The sequence below is a fragment of the Alnus glutinosa genome, chromosome 5 (assembly GCF_958979055.1).
Source record: "Alnus glutinosa chromosome 5, dhAlnGlut1.1, whole genome shotgun sequence".
In the NCBI taxonomy this organism is placed as follows: Eukaryota; Viridiplantae; Streptophyta; class Magnoliopsida; order Fagales; family Betulaceae; genus Alnus; species Alnus glutinosa.
The window spans coordinates 9386249-9402930 of record NC_084890.1 but is presented as its reverse complement, the minus strand read 5'-3'; the positions used below and the strand labels follow the sequence as shown (position 1 = coordinate 9402930).

General features: G+C 37.1%; 2 protein-coding genes across 2 annotated transcripts; both read right to left on the bottom strand.

Annotated features, from left to right (window-relative positions):
* Positions 1 to 4748: 4748 nt before the first annotated feature.
* LOC133867693 (serine/threonine-protein kinase-like protein ACR4) lies at positions 4749 to 6654 on the bottom strand. Its single transcript, XM_062304460.1, has 2 exons — positions 5910 to 6654; positions 4749 to 5816 (listed from the first exon to the last, which is right to left on the bottom strand). The coding sequence occupies exons 1-2, from the start codon at positions 6451 to 6453 to the stop codon at positions 5350 to 5352; spliced, it is 1011 nt and encodes a 336-aa protein (XP_062160444.1). The 5' UTR covers positions 6454 to 6654; the 3' UTR covers positions 4749 to 5349.
* A 5304-nt stretch (positions 6655 to 11958) lies between these two features.
* On the bottom strand, positions 11959 to 15950 carry LOC133868036 (receptor-like protein kinase HSL1). The gene is made up of 2 exons (XM_062304834.1): positions 13176 to 15950; positions 11959 to 12678 (listed from the first exon to the last, which is right to left on the bottom strand). Exons 1-2 carry the CDS (start codon positions 15763 to 15765, stop codon positions 12287 to 12289), a joined length of 2982 nt encoding a protein of 993 aa, XP_062160818.1. The 5' UTR covers positions 15766 to 15950; the 3' UTR covers positions 11959 to 12286.
* Positions 15951 to 16682: the final 732 nt, after the last annotated feature.

Sequence of the window (16682 nt, the reverse complement as noted above, 5' to 3'; positions counted from 1 at the left end):
TTATAAAAAATTATTTAATAGTTGACATGTTAACTCATGTATATATATATATATATATACATATTCTAACAAGATGATTATTTACATTTTTGTTTAAATATTATATTATGAGTTGCCAGATTCTTCTTACTAAACTCTATATAAATTCCTCGTAATAAAATAAATAAATAAAAAATAATCATTTTAATACAATAGAGAGATTAACCATTTTGGGCTTTATAGATTGGAGGACTTACGTAGAATGACCTTCTCGTGAGTCGTGAGATATACAAAAGCTCCACGCACCTCCCAAAAGTCTTCTGCTTTTTATTTCACACGCTTAATTCACGCGTCGCCACCATTAATTTGTTGTCAACAAGTCCACGTATTCACCAATTGATCGATATTAGAATGGACATAGAGGACCGACGTCATCGACTTGTCCAATTTTAGAACCCACCGGTGACGGGCCTAGGATTTTGATTGAAGGGATTTGATTTTTATACAACACCAATATAATAATTGTACAATAACTCCTCACATGAAGGTGGGCCCCAGTATGTGGGACCCACCCTCATGTGAAAGATTATTGTACAGTTGTTATATTGGTGTTGTAAATCAAACATTTTCCTTGATGGAATAGAGGCCAGCAAATTTATTAAAAAAATTAATTTTTATTTTAAAAAGGTTGACAACGTCAATTAGTGGTTATTAACTCTAACCGCTAACCACAATCGCTTAAGACAATTAATAAATTTTAACGTACAACTATAACCGCTCCACTTAAGCGGTTAGTAATCATTAAAACCTACAACTAGCGGTTGATAACCACTTTTTATATATATGGCATTTTGGACCTATTGATGGGCTTTTGGGCCGATTTTTTTGGCTTTTTTTTAAAATGATAATAATAATGAGGACTTATTATTGTAAAAACTACATAAAACGACATTGTTTTTGTGTTAATTAAACACCAAAACGATGCCCAAAACCGCATCGTTTTGATGTTATTTTTTTATATTAAATATACAAAAGAAATATTTATATTATTTATATATAAGGGTAGATGATTACCTATCTCTTAAACCGCTAATCGCTCTGCCTTAGGTAGTTAATGATTTTTTATAACTGCCTTTAAAAGCCATTATATGGTTAGCAATTACGAGACGTTTATAACCGCCCCATTTTTTGAGGCCTATCAAAAATTCATTAGCAATGCTAGAGTTGCATTTCTTCAAAACAACAACCTGATAATGGATTTGCATTCTACACGATGTGGAGGTGAACATATATCTGCTCGGGGGTGAGCCAAAGATCACGAGACGTGGGGCATTTGGTCTTGGTCCCTTAGAGATGCCAAGCCAAGGTATAGGGGTGTACAAGCGGTGCAGTTAATAACCGCAAATAGCCGGTAACAAGCAATAGCCGGTAACCGGCAAAAACCGCTAACCGGGGAAACCGGAAATAATCACAACCGGGTACCTGGTTGCGGTTACCGGTTATTGCTCTTTAAAAAACTGGCTAATAACCGGGTAACCGCAACGGGTTTTTATTTTATATATAATTATAATTTAAAAACGGCAACCGGATAACCAGGTACCCGGTTGTAATTACCGGTTATTGCTCTTTAAAAAACCGGTTAATAACCGAGTAACTGCAACCAATTTTTATTTTATATATAATTATAATTTTAGATATATATATATATATATATATATCAAACTTGTTTGCGTATAAAGGTAATAATATTCCTATACTTTGCTTTCATTCCAATTTGGACGAAGTAGTGAGAGATAGATTTATCGGTTTTAAATTGATAAAAGGCCAGATTCTGAAATGAAACACTATTATGTTGTGTACGTACTTCATTATTATCTTTTTCTTTTTCTTTTTCTTTTTCTTTTATTTTTTGAACAAAGAGTATTTGCTTTCATTAAAAAGACCCAAAGGTCTAATTACAACGTTAAAGAATACCAAGAATTCCTAAACATAAAATCAGAACTAATTTCTGATTTGGGAGCAAACTACCTAAAAACACCCAAAGATTACAAGAACAAACATTGAAAGCCACTCTAAACAACTAAGCACCAGTACTAAAAATAAAATATTGCTGATCTACGCTATAAAGTGAAAAAGTCCAATAATATTCAAGCATCTAACAGGCAGCCTGCAAATCTAACAAAAAAACCACTAATAGAGCTCGATAAGGGAAGGGGGGGAGCCGCCAGCAGGAAAACACCAGAGCATTCGAAAAACCGCCGTCAGTCGTGATAGTGGAAGGTGGGAGAGTGGCGCGTGAATGCCACACTCCGATGTGGAGGGGGTGGTGGAGGACACGCCGAACGTCAGGGGACTCGGAGGACGCCGGTGAACCCAATGGTGAGGCCGGTGTTGTGCAATAATGGAGAGAGAAGCGTAGATCTAGATCCCAAAATTTCGATCCAAACAACCCTTCCAAAAAACACACAAACCACGATGCCTTGCCCTCACCACTGAACTCACCGGTAAGCCCCGGCACCTGAAAAAACTTTGCGTGCACAAAGAAAAAATAAAAAAAGAAATAAAAAAAAAAAGAAAGAAAGAAAGAAGAAAGAAAGAAAGACAACCTCCACCGGTTCAAACACCGGGAAGAATAAAGCTCCAACAGTCCTAAAAGCTTAGAGAAATAAACCATCAACCCCTGGAAACAAGCCAATGGAGAACAAAAGTCAACCTAGCCCTAAAGACTAAGAGAAGACACCAGCACCCTGAAGGGAAGGCGTGAAGCCCGCCCACCCCTTCACCCCCCCCCCCCCCCTCCTCCCGGCGGTGGCGGCAGGGCGAAACAAAACATCCAGTTTTTGCTCTCACTTCATTTTTCTTCTTCGGTTTTTTTGCCCTTCGTGACTGGGTCTTATTCATACCATATTTGAAGAATCTAATACCTTATTATTATCTAATTATCTATAAAGTATAATACAATTGCATAAAAAAATAATAATAATAATAATAATAATTAAAAAAAAAAAAAAAGAAATAAGTTTTCTGTTGGCTTCGAAACAAACACGCCCTCCGATACATACATGTTGAAGGGAAATGATAGAATAACAACTAGTGCACAACTTGCACCAATCATTCCCCTGCTGTTGGAATTTTCCTTGCACTTTCTGAAAAAGCCTTTCAGTCCAAAAAGGCCACGCCCGTTGAGGAGAAAACTAATAGGCACTGAATTGGGCCTACGGCCCGTGGGATTTGGCTGGATTGGCTGAGCTTGGGATGAAAGATCCACTTCCGAAGCTCACGGATAAACATCGGCCCAGACCATAATGGCCCATGACTTTAGCTCCCGGAGAGAGAGAAGGGGATAGAGCAGTTTGACGTGATTTTGTTTGGAAGAAAATTGATCTCATTCATTAATCAAAGAACTAGAGCAGATCATGTCAGAAATTTCTTCCGTCCAAACTTTATTTATGACGTGACGTGTTTTAAGTAAATTTTCGTATCAATCACTTTAAAAAAAATTAAAACACGTCATATCAACTTATATAGAATAAGTTTGATAAATGGGTACGAATAATAATATTACTCCTAATTGTAAATTTCAACCTTCAATATTTGAGCTCATACTTTCACCCCATCTATTATACATCTGTTTAATTAAGTTTGAATTCTTAAACTATTTTCATATCCTTTGGTATTGACTAGTAGTAGTTTTAGTTATCAATTCAGACTATAAGTTCCGTGTTTGTTCCCTTTCATTTTCTAGGCATAGATTGTGTTTGACACTGTGATTTCTCAAACAGAAAAAATGTAATATGCAATTTGAAAATATTGAAAAACCTGCATTTTCAAATTACAGGCAAGGGAGCGCATTTTTGAAAACGCACGATTTTAAAGGTTAAACTGCGATTTTACCAAACGCTTAACTGCGCTTTAAAAAAATCACTTGTTTTAAAATCGTAAACCCAACCGGATCTATAGTTTCTAGATTGTATGTCTTTTCATCAACCACATAAATTGATATTATTTTGTCTGAAACTTTTTGTATATATAATTTATAATTAATATGATAAACTATATATTCTCATTCATTAACAGGTTATGTATTGGTTTATAAATTTTGATATAGGGGAAAAAGTCAGCAAAATGATTTCATCATAAATGATGAGCTAAATCCATTGGTGAGAACATTCCACCCACCATCCTGGTGGTTAGACTACCTACTCCAATTCTTGACAATTTATTCTTACAATGTATAACTAGTAATAGGATTAGGATGACAAATTTAATTTTACTGTTTTGAATTTATCATTCTTTTAACTAATAACAATTTTTGAAAGAGTTCCCGTTACAATTATAAGGATTAAAAGTTTAACCAAATCAATAATATCCAACAATATTAAAGCTTTTAGATTAATGGTTGAACTCTTATCACTTCCACTTGTCTATGCTACCACAGACAAACAAAAAGAAGAGAGTACTATACATATTCCCTTAAACTACCACCCAATTGTCAGTATCTCTAATTATCAATTGTTAGCCCAAAACCAACAAAAATGATCGACGCTAATTTTTTTTTTTTTATAAGACAAAAATATCATTATAAATTTTTTTAAAAAAAAAACTATGCCAATCAAAGAATTGGGTTTCAAAGATTTAGGGTATGAAGAAAAAAACAATAAATGCACTCAAAATCAATCACCTTCCTATTACAATAAGATATGGGTCCCTTTACCTTAAAAAAAAAAAAAAAAAAAAAAAAAAAAAAAAAAAAAAAAAAAAAAAAAAAATAGAGAAAAGATCTGGGTCCTTATAACTTATGAGCCACGACTATACATCATGTGAACATTAGAAGAGTTGTAGCGTTTGGCTAAAAAACAGAAAAACGAAAATCATACGCCCTATAATTGTGTATGAATGACATGCAGATTATGCTTAATCAAAAGAGGAGGCAATGACAAGGAAACAAGAGCTACACAAAATAAGAGGTTGATTTGAAAGAAAGAAAAGGAAGGGGTCCCTTTCACCACTAAAAGAGATTCCCCGTTCCTCACGCAAACAAAAGATCAAAATCCACCGTCCAAAGGACAAAGTCACCCTTCCCACCTTTCCATTTCAACTGTTTCCCACCGAATACTTCTCAAACACATCCATGCAGGACAACTCTAAATTGTTGCGTGGCTCTTTCAGTCCATGGAAAGTTCATACCCTCTTATGATATATTTGATTTGATTTTATCAAAGTCAAATGTCCAAAATTTCTCTTTGAAAATTGTGATCAAATATTACTAGCTTGTAGCTAGCAGCCTAGCACTAGCAGCAACCTTTTTAGACGAAGTATTCTTGACCCCCGCGGATAACTAATGAAGCACCAATTAATTGAAAAACATCTCTATCTCAACTGTTCAAAATCCATCTCCAAATTGTTCAAAATTGCTGCCACTTGACCCATCGAAGGCCTGCTCTTCCTTGAGTTACCAACACAAGCTGAGGCAGCTTTAGCCAGTCTAACAAGAGGCTTTAGATCAGAAGGAATTACGAGTCTTGGGTCCAAAAGCTCATAAAATCTCCTGTCTTTGATCAATGGCAATGCCCACTTAACAAGTAATCCTTCTTCACTTTCTGATCTCCCACTCAATAGCTCTAACAAAAGCACCCCAAAACCATAAACATCATTTTCCTTGCAAGCACCTGCAACTGTGTCACCCCAGTACTCATCATCCACGTATCCCATCAGGCCTTTCTTCTCTTGGGATGCCAAAAATGATAGCCCATAATCACAAACTTTAGCACAAAATTTAACATCAATCAAAATATTCGAGGCCTTGACACAACCATGGACAATATTTGGTGTCGTACCTGTTAGAATATAAATTAAATGATTAAATTCATTCATTCATTCATTCTTATAATTAGCTTAAACTTTTTGAATAACGGGTGATTTAACAATACCTTCATGCAAGTACTCGAGCCCTCGGGCGGCGCCGGCTGCAATCCTCAAACGGTTGCCCCAATCCAATAGAGAAGCCTCATCTGAGTTTTGATGTAAATAGAAATCCAAACCGGCCATGCCAACAAACTCCATCACTATAATTCTCTCACCCGGAGCTTCAGAAAAGCCTACAATTGGCACAATATGGGGGTGTTGGGCAAAAGTAAGCGATTTGATCATCGTTGAAAACCTGAATCCTGCATTGCTCAACACCAGCCGTGAATGAATCCGCTTGACAGCCACTACTTCTCCTTCTTCTAGTATTCCTGCATACACAGTTCCAAGGCGGCCATGGCCAACAATTCTGCGGTGGTTGAAGGCGTCGGTGGCCGTATCAATATCCGTTAACGGGTATGCGCGAGCGCAAAGCTTGACAGGAAGTGTTTCTTCAGATTCAACGGGCTTCTTTCTGCAAATAAGGTAGAGGAAAATAGAAAGAGCGATGAGAGAGACAGATAGGCTAACCATGACAAGGTAATAAGCAATACGCCCAATTTGGTTCATTTTCGTTATCTTTTTTGCAGGGTTTGATGGGGGCTTTGAGTATGAAATAAGGAAGAGTTTGTATATATATATGGGATCGGAAGCTGGTAATTAAGGACCAAATCAATGAGCAAGAACATAGAGGGTGTCTTTTTTGAAAATGGGTGAGAAAGTTGGAATTCTTTCCCTAGTTTTAGTTATGAGTCTTTTGTTTGTTAATGGTTGGCTGCCTCCTTCACTTTATGAAACATGTAGTTAGAAAATGTAGGAAAGTCTAACAAGTGTTTTTTTTTAAAAAAAAAAAAATCAATAAATGTTTGAAATTCTTTTGCTTTGTCATGCTTACCTCTTCATTGGGCTTCCTCAGTTTCAGCAAACAGAAGGGTTACGTTTAAAGAATTGAGAGGATAAAACGTCTCCGACTAGTTTAATGAGTAGTTGATTGATGTTCACCTTCCCATCAGGGGGGCAATCTACTTTGTTTGTCTTGTACTAATATTTTAAAAAGATTAGTTAAATTGTAATCGAAGCCCGTTAGGATAATTTATAAAACTCAGTCTCACTTAATAAAAAATCAAAGCAAAATTTAGGCTCCGTTTGATTTGGCGTAATGAAAATGTATTCATTTTTTGGTATTTGGCACATATAAAAAATCACAAATATTTTTTTATATTTTCATTCAATCATATTAAAAAATAAAAATTAATTTTTATTCGCAACATAAAAATATTAAAAATATATCTATTTAAAAAAAAAAAAAAACTAATAGTTTGAGTGATGGTTTAACAGTGGCCCGTTTGTGGTTCTATGATGGTCTGACAGTGGCCTGGTAATTGTTAGACGGTGGCTTGGTAGTGTTTTGAGGATGGCTTAGTGGTGGTCTGGGGTGGCTCGATGTTGTTCCAATGATGATCCAGTGGTGGCTCGGGAGTAGTTTGACGGTGGCTCAATGGTTGTCCGTCGATGGTCCGGTGCCGGTTTGGTGGTGGCCCGGCGATGGCCCGATGCTAACTTGATGGTGGTACGGTAGTTTGAGAAGGATAAACTCAAACTTGGAAAATGAGTTATTCAAATTTAAAAAAGAATTCATTTTCTAAAACTAAAAAAGTGTTTTTCGTCAAATTGAAAATATTTTCGGTTTGACTGTTACTTCAGATCGTACTAAACACCAGAAAATACAATTAATATTTTTCAAAAAATATTTTACACAGAAAAAAATGGAGCCATATCACTTATGAGTATATTATAATCCATCCACCTAAGGTAGACTATCTACCAAGAGGGGACTCCTAGAGAATCTCTTTTTTAAAATGATGTTATCCAATCTAGGGTCGATGATTTTAAGATGACCATAAGAGCAGCTTTTACCTCACCAACTCTGAGATCATCAAGACCAATCTTTTCTATTCAGGCATGAAGAACATTTCCTACACTCTGCAGAGCTAGTCACCACAGAGAGCTGATTGATGAACAAGGAATCTCAAACCACCATATCAAAATTTATTTTCAGCGATTTATTGGGTCTATTTAATGGGTTTAATTCACAATGTCATTTATAGATGCCAAACAAAAGAAAACTTGGAAGCTATCCTAATGGAGTTTATAGACCGGATTAAAAGAAATTCCTTTAATCGAGTCTGGAGAAAAACTATCATTTTCTTTTTTAAGGCTAACAAAGGTGTTTTTTTATTTATTTTTTGACATAAAATTTGATATTTATTCAACCCAATAAGAAAATAACCTAGAGAGAACCTCTAGGAACAATCAAGAGACTAAATCTCTATAGAACAATAGCATTTTGCTTTAAAATAACAATATCATGGATATCCTCATAAATTTTCTCAATTTACACTATCTATGATTTGTTTTACCGCTACCTTAGTAAGGCCATGAACTGCTGAATTTGTCACTCTTCGGATATGCCTAATTGGCCAACTCCGCCAAACTAGAAAGAACGACTTGCATATCAGCCACCAACTGTCTGTATCTACGCCAATTTTGACCATCCGCCTTTACAACATTAACCTCCTGCAAGGGGAAGGAGTCCCCTTATAGGATAATAAGAAAGGTTTTTATCCCCATCTTGGACACGAAAGAAAAGCAAAAATTGAGATCACCCAAAACTGGCCCTACGCAACCCAATCATGCAAATTCATACCGACCATAACCATCAAAGTAAAGAAAAGTGGTCATTAAATCTATAATGGGCTCAATGAGACGAACTAGAGCTACCACATATTTTTGTGGGCTCAGCCTTCCAGATTTAAACACTGTAAAACTGTGCAACAAGAGAAGTGGATTTCAATTTTCAAGAAGCTTGGGCTCTGATCAGGCCCAACTCACCCAACCCATTCGCCACCCACAGTCCAACAATTGGTCCAGAGAAGGAAAATAATAAAAAGAAAAAAGCGGATGAAACTGGTATCCACACGGCCAGAGGCCCAGAACCACGATTTTTTGTGTGGAGTCCAAACTTACGGAAATAAATAAGCACATAAATACGTATAGTCTTCTTATATGTGTGTTCGCACGCATTTATTATTTAAAAACATATTTTTTATAATTTGGTTTAAAATAATGTTTTTAGTTGGGTCCGTTTGGATTTGCAATTTAAAAAAGTGCAATTTAAAAATAGCGATTTTAAAATGTGCGATTTAAAAAAATAATTTTTAAAAACGCAGTTAAGCGTTTGGCAAAATTGCAGGTTAACCTTTTAAAATACTGAGTGTTCAAAAAAGCACCACATTGCCTGTGATTTGAATAATAATGATTTAACATTGTATCAAAGTAGAAGTCTTCAGTTCAAACCCAATTTAAAGGTGCATGTTTTTTACTGTACTTTTTTTTTATGAGAAATGTTATTTTTTTTCTTTTGTTGTCTATCTCCCGTCCAAACTCATTCATAATTTTTTCAAATTTATCGTTGAATTTATAAAATTACATATAGGGTTAAACATTTTTTTGGTCCCTGAGTTTTGACAACTTTATTTTTTAATCTTTGAATTTCAATTCCCATCACAGATGATACTTCAATTTTGGAAAAATACCAAATTAGCACATCAGTTAAGTTTTTCGTCCAAAAACTAACGATTCACAACACTTGACACTATATAAAAAATAAAAATAATAAATTAAAAAAATAATAAATTAAAAAATATATATAAAAAAAAAATGAAAAAGGGGGGGGGGGGTTGGCTCATGCCAAGGAGCTACCCCCTTTTTAAATTTTTTAATATTTACTTTTTTTAATTTTATTATTTTTTAATTAATTTTTAAAGATTTTTAATTTTTAATTTATTTATATAGTGCCAAGTGTTAACCCCAAAAAGGTAGACACGTGGTAAACCGTTAGTTTTTTGACGAAAAATTTGACTGAGGTACCAATTCGGTCTTTTCTTAAAATTAAGGTACCATCTATAATGCGAATTGAAATTCAAAGACTAAAACATAAGGTTATTAAAACTCAAGAACCAAATGTCTATTTAACCCTTACATATATAAATTAGATGTCTTTTTTTTTTTTCTTTTTTTCTTTTTTTGATACCCAGCACTGGTTCTAATATTGGAACTTGAAACAAAATTTAAATTTTTCATGGCTTCTGCAAGGTGGACCCAAGGGTGCAGAATGCAGTGGAGTCGGCACTGAATATATTGACAAAAAATATATTGAGATTTCAAATATGGTCCCTTCACTTCACACGAGTGTGATTATTCGAGCAAAAAGACCCACGAAACGAAGCGTCCATTAATTGTAAATTAAAGCTTGAAAGCAAAGTGGTATACCTTATTGGCCATTCCTAACTAACTCCTGCCCGTTGACTGAACCATCTCTATCTGTCCTCTTACCCTTTTATTGCAGGGGTAAAAATGAATTCAATTTTGTATCTACATTTTCTCAAATCATAACTTTTTAAAAATATATTTTCTACAAAATTTCGTTTAAAATGGGGCCTTTTTGTTTGAGAAATCGCAGTGAAGTCAAATCCTTGAGAAACTGCGTTTTACCAACTTCATAAGTGGAGTGGGCCAACAGTGTACTGCTAACCGTCAATTATGTTCATGTGAAATAGGAATTAAAATTTCTATAATTATTTATTTGATTTTGAAAAAATTTGAATCGGTAATTATGAGAAACTAATTATAAAACTCATCTGATTAATTTTTATATCTCTTTCAAATTTAAATAAATAATTATAGAACCATCATAATCCATAAAACAGTCGGCTCACTACGTAGGCTTTCCCTCTAGAGCTCTGCATATCGGAGCTGAATTAAAAGAAAATTCTCTTGCTTAAAAAAAAAAAGAAAATTAAATAAATAAATTCCCTAATAAAAGGCCAATAAAAAAGACGAAAAATCCGTGGGCCTCGAAACCAACGGCAATGGGGAGTTGCGCTCATAATGGAAATTCAACAATAATCGATGATTATTGTCGTTTTCACAACCATCGACATGGGGTCTTTACTCTTTAGAATGAGTTGGCATCATTTGGTCGAAATTGGACTTCGTGTTTACTGCCCTATCCTAAACAAAACAAAACGACAACCAAAAACCCCTTGGCGTTCCCACTTCCTGTACCTTTTTTTTCTTCTTTCAACTCTAAGTTACTCGACTCTTAAAAGATGGGTTTAAAATTACGATTTTGTAGATAATAAATATAATTTTAAATCAAATTGTAGAATGTAAATTTTTTAAAAATTGTATTTTTAATAATTACGATTTGAAAATACAGACAATATGCTTTTTTACATTGCAGATAAGAGTGTTTTTCTGAAAACGTATAATTTTAAAAGCTAATTTACGATTTTAAATGCTAAATTACGATTTTGTCAAATACTCAACTGTGTTTTTAAAAATTACTTTTTCAAATTGTTTATTTTAAAATCGTAGTTTTTGAAATTATAAACTCAAACGAACACTTAGTAATTATTGACTCAATTCCATGGAGTAGATTTCGGAATTCTCTATAATTATTTATCTCGACTTGAAAGAATTTAAGCAAATAATTGTAAGAGACCACTAATAAGACCTACCTGACCAAATAAAAATTAAGTTGTCCAATCACTTATTCGGTCAGGTAATTCTCATAAATAATTATAAAAATTCCTAATCCATAAATTTTACGAATTTAACAGTGTAAATGTCACACGTCTTTATAGGCTTGAATCTTCATTAAATTTCATCCAACGTCCCCAAAAATCTGTTCATAAAGATAAAAACCAGACCAACCAACATAAATGACAACTTGAATGTAGCTAGGACCAGCTCTAAATTACCAGTGGGATGTCATGGTCTTTTCCGGCAAGTACAATTATCAGAACGGCATAAATAGGGAAGTTCGTTCATATTAAAGGGAGTGGCCCATTCAATATCAACTCTGCTAACTACATTCTCCATTGATTTATAGCTGCTCTCCAGCTATAAACAGAAGCTATGAGTAGTTTTAACCACATAATTTTGACAGTTTCCCTTTATAGGAATCTTCTCAGTTTTTATAGGAGAAGTAAGATCCACCATAGCTGCCCATGATTAAAGCCACCCGTTTACATTTTCAAAATCACCTGAGTGATGCCAAAAAGAAGATCACCATCAAGAAACAGTGCAAATATCATTTTCCTCTACATCTTGGTTGGAGAAACCATCATGGATAATCACTTTACACTTAAGAAAAGAAATCAACTCCTTAACAACCAAGTCCCCTTCCCCTTCTTTTTTACTCCATCTCAAGAAAATTACCTCCAATTATATAATAATATGGCAATTTAGGTTGAGAACAAGTAAAAAAAAAAAAAGATACAACTTTCCCTTATAAGGATATATTTCTGCAATGGCGACAAAACTTGTACAAAGGTTCTTAAGCTACACTTCCATGGTCTGAGGCATCTTCGTAGTAGTAAGGGGACAACTTGCCTTCTTTCTTGGCCGTCTTTGACTGGGTCTCCGGCCCCACTTCTTGCAGCAATTTCACCACCCGTCTCATGGCGGGGCGATTGATTGGGAGAGGGCTTGTGCAGAGAAGGCCAATGTTGAGGAGCTTGCAGACTTCTTCCTTGTAACAAGAATCAAGCTTGGCGTCAATGACATGGTCAATACCTTTCTGATCCAAGGTGGTGCAGACCCACTTCACCAAGTCCTTCTCGCCAAACTCGGGGTCGACCGGAAGTCTCCCGGTGACCAGCTCAAGAATAACGACACCAAAACTGTAGATGTCGCTCTTCTCGTTCACTCTAAGTGTGTACGCATATTCTGCAACAAGTTTAAGCAAAAGCATTACTTCACTTAGAGCTAAAGAAATGAATTCTGCACAGGGAAACTATAATTGTTATGCAAAGCGATAATTAACATGATGCTACGACTTTAACATTTCAACTAAAAGCACAATTAACATTCAGAAGTAATGGGCAATTTGCAGTGAAGTGTCGGATTCAAGTCATGTCAAGGCAAATTATTTAATTAAACGGGTTAAATCCCTAAATGCTAACTAGTTCGTGTTAAAAATTGTAGCCTAAATACCAACTACGCTCTTAGAGTCCTTAGATTAATGGAGTAGCAGACCAAAACAAAATAAGCAGCTCTAAACGGACTTTATGATCAAAGAATGGTCACCAAAAAGCAGAAAAGTAAATCAGCACATAACAACTAAAAAGTATTCTAATCTAAAATCAAAGCCAACATGAAAAAGAATATACCAAAAACATATAACAGGCAAAAGAAATTTGATCAAAATTCAGTCTAACTCTAACCTGGTGCAATATACCCACAAGACCCGGCGATGACCGACATGGATTTAGGTCCCTTTCCGGTGGAATCGATAACCTTAGCAAGACCAAAATCCGACACTCGTGCTCCAAAATCACCATCCAACAAAATGTTGTTCGACTTCACATCTCTATGAACAATTGAAGGGACACAATCGTGATGCAAATAAGAAAGCCCCTCAGCTGCATCCAAAGCAATCTTATACCTCGTTGGCCAATCCAACAGCCCTGCTTTACTGCTATGCAGCAAATCACCCAAACTACCGTTTGGCATGTACTCATAAACCAAAAGCTTGCAGTCCCGAGTAGTGCAACAGCACCACAGCTTGACGATGTTCTTGTGCCTAATCTTTCCCAAAGTATCAACCTCTGCATCAAAAACATTGTCTCGAACATGACCTTTCTCAACATCGCCACTCTCACACTCTTTCTTCGCTCCACCCCAAAGCCTCTTCACTGCAACAACCTCGCCATTGCCAAGCACAACCTTGTAAACCTTCCCGGAAGATCCACTGCCAATCAAATTATCTTCGTCAAGGCAATCCAAGATCTCATGTTCACTAAAACCCAGTTTATGAAACGACATCAGCGTCCATTTTGACTTGTCAATTGCTCTCTTCGCTTTCTTGAAGTTCCTGTACTTCACGTAGAACCAAACCACGCCAACAATAAACACTAGCGCGGCAAGTACAAAAATTGTCCGAAGCAACCAAATGTAACTCTTGCTCTTAGCTTCACCTTTCCCATTACACAAACCCGCTAAATCCCCACACAAACCAGGATTACCCAGAAAGCTATTCTCATACATTTGCTTGGCAAACATCGGTGGAAGCTCACCCGATAGCTGATTGTACGACAAATTGAGCTGATTGAGCTTCAAATTCTGCAACCCAGGAGGGATTTTCCCGGAAAATTGATTCTTGGAAAGGTCAAGGTAATTGAGAACAGACAAGCTCCCAATCACCTCCGGTATCTTCCCTGAAAACTTGTTATTCGCTAGATTCAGCTCGTTGAGCTTCTTCCAAGATTTAATCCCGCTTGGAAGCTCGCCAGAAAGTTGATTATTGTGAAGATCAAGATTCCCAAGCAGCTCTAGGTTCACTATGCTCTCTGGCAATGACCCACTGAGACTGTTATCGTTTCCCGAAAACCCAACCAGATTCTCCAACCATCCAATCTCTTCCGGTATCGGACCCGAAAAATTGTTCTTCGACACGATTAAAAGCGAAAGATTTGCTGCTCCGGCAATTGTCTTCGCGATTTGACCAGAAAACGAGTTTTCAATGAGTTCAAGCAAATACACATGTGGGAGGCCCCAGAAGCCTGCCGGAACTTCGCCGGATAATCGATTGTAACCCACTCTGACACGGGTCAAACTCTGGCACTCGCCAAGACTCTCCGGGATTGGACCCGAAAACTGGTTGTATATCACCAGAAGCTCTTCCAGCGCTCCCATTTTACATAAAGTAGCCGGCAGCTCACCGGAAAATTGGTTGTTCGAAATGTCGAGCCATTGCAGAGGCGACCGTCTGCCGAGATTTCTGGGTAACTCGCCGGTGAGTTGGTTCCTGAACAGTCTGAGCTCGTATAGCCCCGGCGAGTCGGCAATACTCTCAGGCAAGCTTCCCACGAACCGGTTCTCGTAAAGATTGAGGCTTTCGAGCGGCAACCGACACAACTCGTCCGGAATGGGCCCGGTGAGCTGGTTCATCGACGCGTCGAACAGTCGCAATGCCGTCAAGTTGGACATCCCCGGCGGAAGACCGCCGGACAACGAGTTGTTGTAGAGCTCAATCTGGACGACGCTGGTCAACCCGGTGAGCGACGTCGGAATCGGACCGTGCAACTCGTTCACTGCCAGGTCCAAATCCCTGAGCTTCTTAAGCCCACCCAGCGAGTCAGGAATCTCCCCCACCAAGTTACAGTCCGTGAGCCACATTATCTCGAGATTCGTCAAGTTCCCGAGCTCCGGCGGAATCGGACCCGGAACAAACGGATTGTAAGACAGGTTAAGCATCTTGAGGGTAGAGATGTTTCCTAGAAATGCCGGAATTGTCCCGTCCAAGAGATTGTAAACCAGTGAGAGAACCTCGAGTTTCTGAAACCGCCCGAAGGAATCAGGGATAGCTCCCGAGAAATTGTTGCCGGTCAAGTCTAGGTAGACTAGGTTGGGGAGGTCGGCTAAGGAGCTGGGGAGCGCACCGGTGAGGAGGTTCTGGGCGAGATCGAGGTGCCGGAGATTGCTACACGTAGAGAGTTCCGAAGGGATAGTGGAGTTGATGGAGTTGTTGGAAAAGGAAACGGAAGTGAGGTTGAGGAGGCGGCAGAGGAGGGTAGGGAAAGGGCCGGCGAGGTTGGTGCTGGAGAGGTCGAGGGAAGTGACGGAGTGGGAGGCAGCGTCGCAGGTAACGCCGGCCCAATTGCAGGGCGTGTTGTCGCGCTCATTCCAGGTGGAGAGCGCGGCGTCAGGGTCGTCCAGGGAGTGCTTGAGGCTTTGGAGGTAGAGGCCCTCCTGGTTGAGAGAGAGGGTGGCGGGTGGAACAGAGAGGAGGAAAATGAGGAAGAGGAAGAGCATCGTTGTTGTTTGGGTGTGGTGAGGAAGTGAGTGTTACGAAGAGAATGGGGCGTGAATATATGTGGAAGAGACAGAGAGACACGAGAATGAGTATTCGAGTGTGGTGTTGGAGTGTAGGAGAAAGTTGCAGAGACAGAGGAGGGAGATAAAGAGGTGCGCGTGTGAGAGAAACAGAGCAGTAAGCATGAGTGTTTATAAAGAGTGTCTTTGGAGTTAGGATTAGGGCGGTTTCACTATCTATTCATTGTCTGTCACATTTTTTTTCATCTTTTGATAATTCAACATCTTCTTTTACGCATCTTTCAAATTATTACTGGTCATTCATCCGACATTTAATTTACCACGAAATTAATAAATTAAAATTAAGTGTTTGATTCATTTAATTATACGGAATAAATTATAATTAATTTCTATAGTCTAAAATCAATGTTTTGACCAAAACTTTATGCACGACATTTAAAACAGTTAATTATAAGTACGACGTACGATTCCAACACAAAACTACTAATACATTAAAATTGAAAGGTCTGATTTAGTCCCTTCCGGAAGGGGAAGTTGTTGTGTAATGTTTTTATATAGGAAAAAAAAAATTGTTTTATTCTTAAAATTTTTCTTAAATTAAAAAAAATGGTCGGGAGTCTATTGCTAGTGCTCTTAACTGACACCTTAAAGATAACCCTAAAAACAATATCCATTGTTAGGTTAGTGAAAATTATTGACATTTTTTTTAAAATAATCTCATATAATAATATAGTAAATATAAATACAGTACACTTCAATTTCTATTTATCTATCTCCATATTTCCAACGTACTTTCATATCTAACATACTACTAATCAAGTTCGATCATTTACATAAAATCTTTTGAGAAATAATCCCTACACTTATTTCTCACAACAGCCCCACAACAAGCTGAC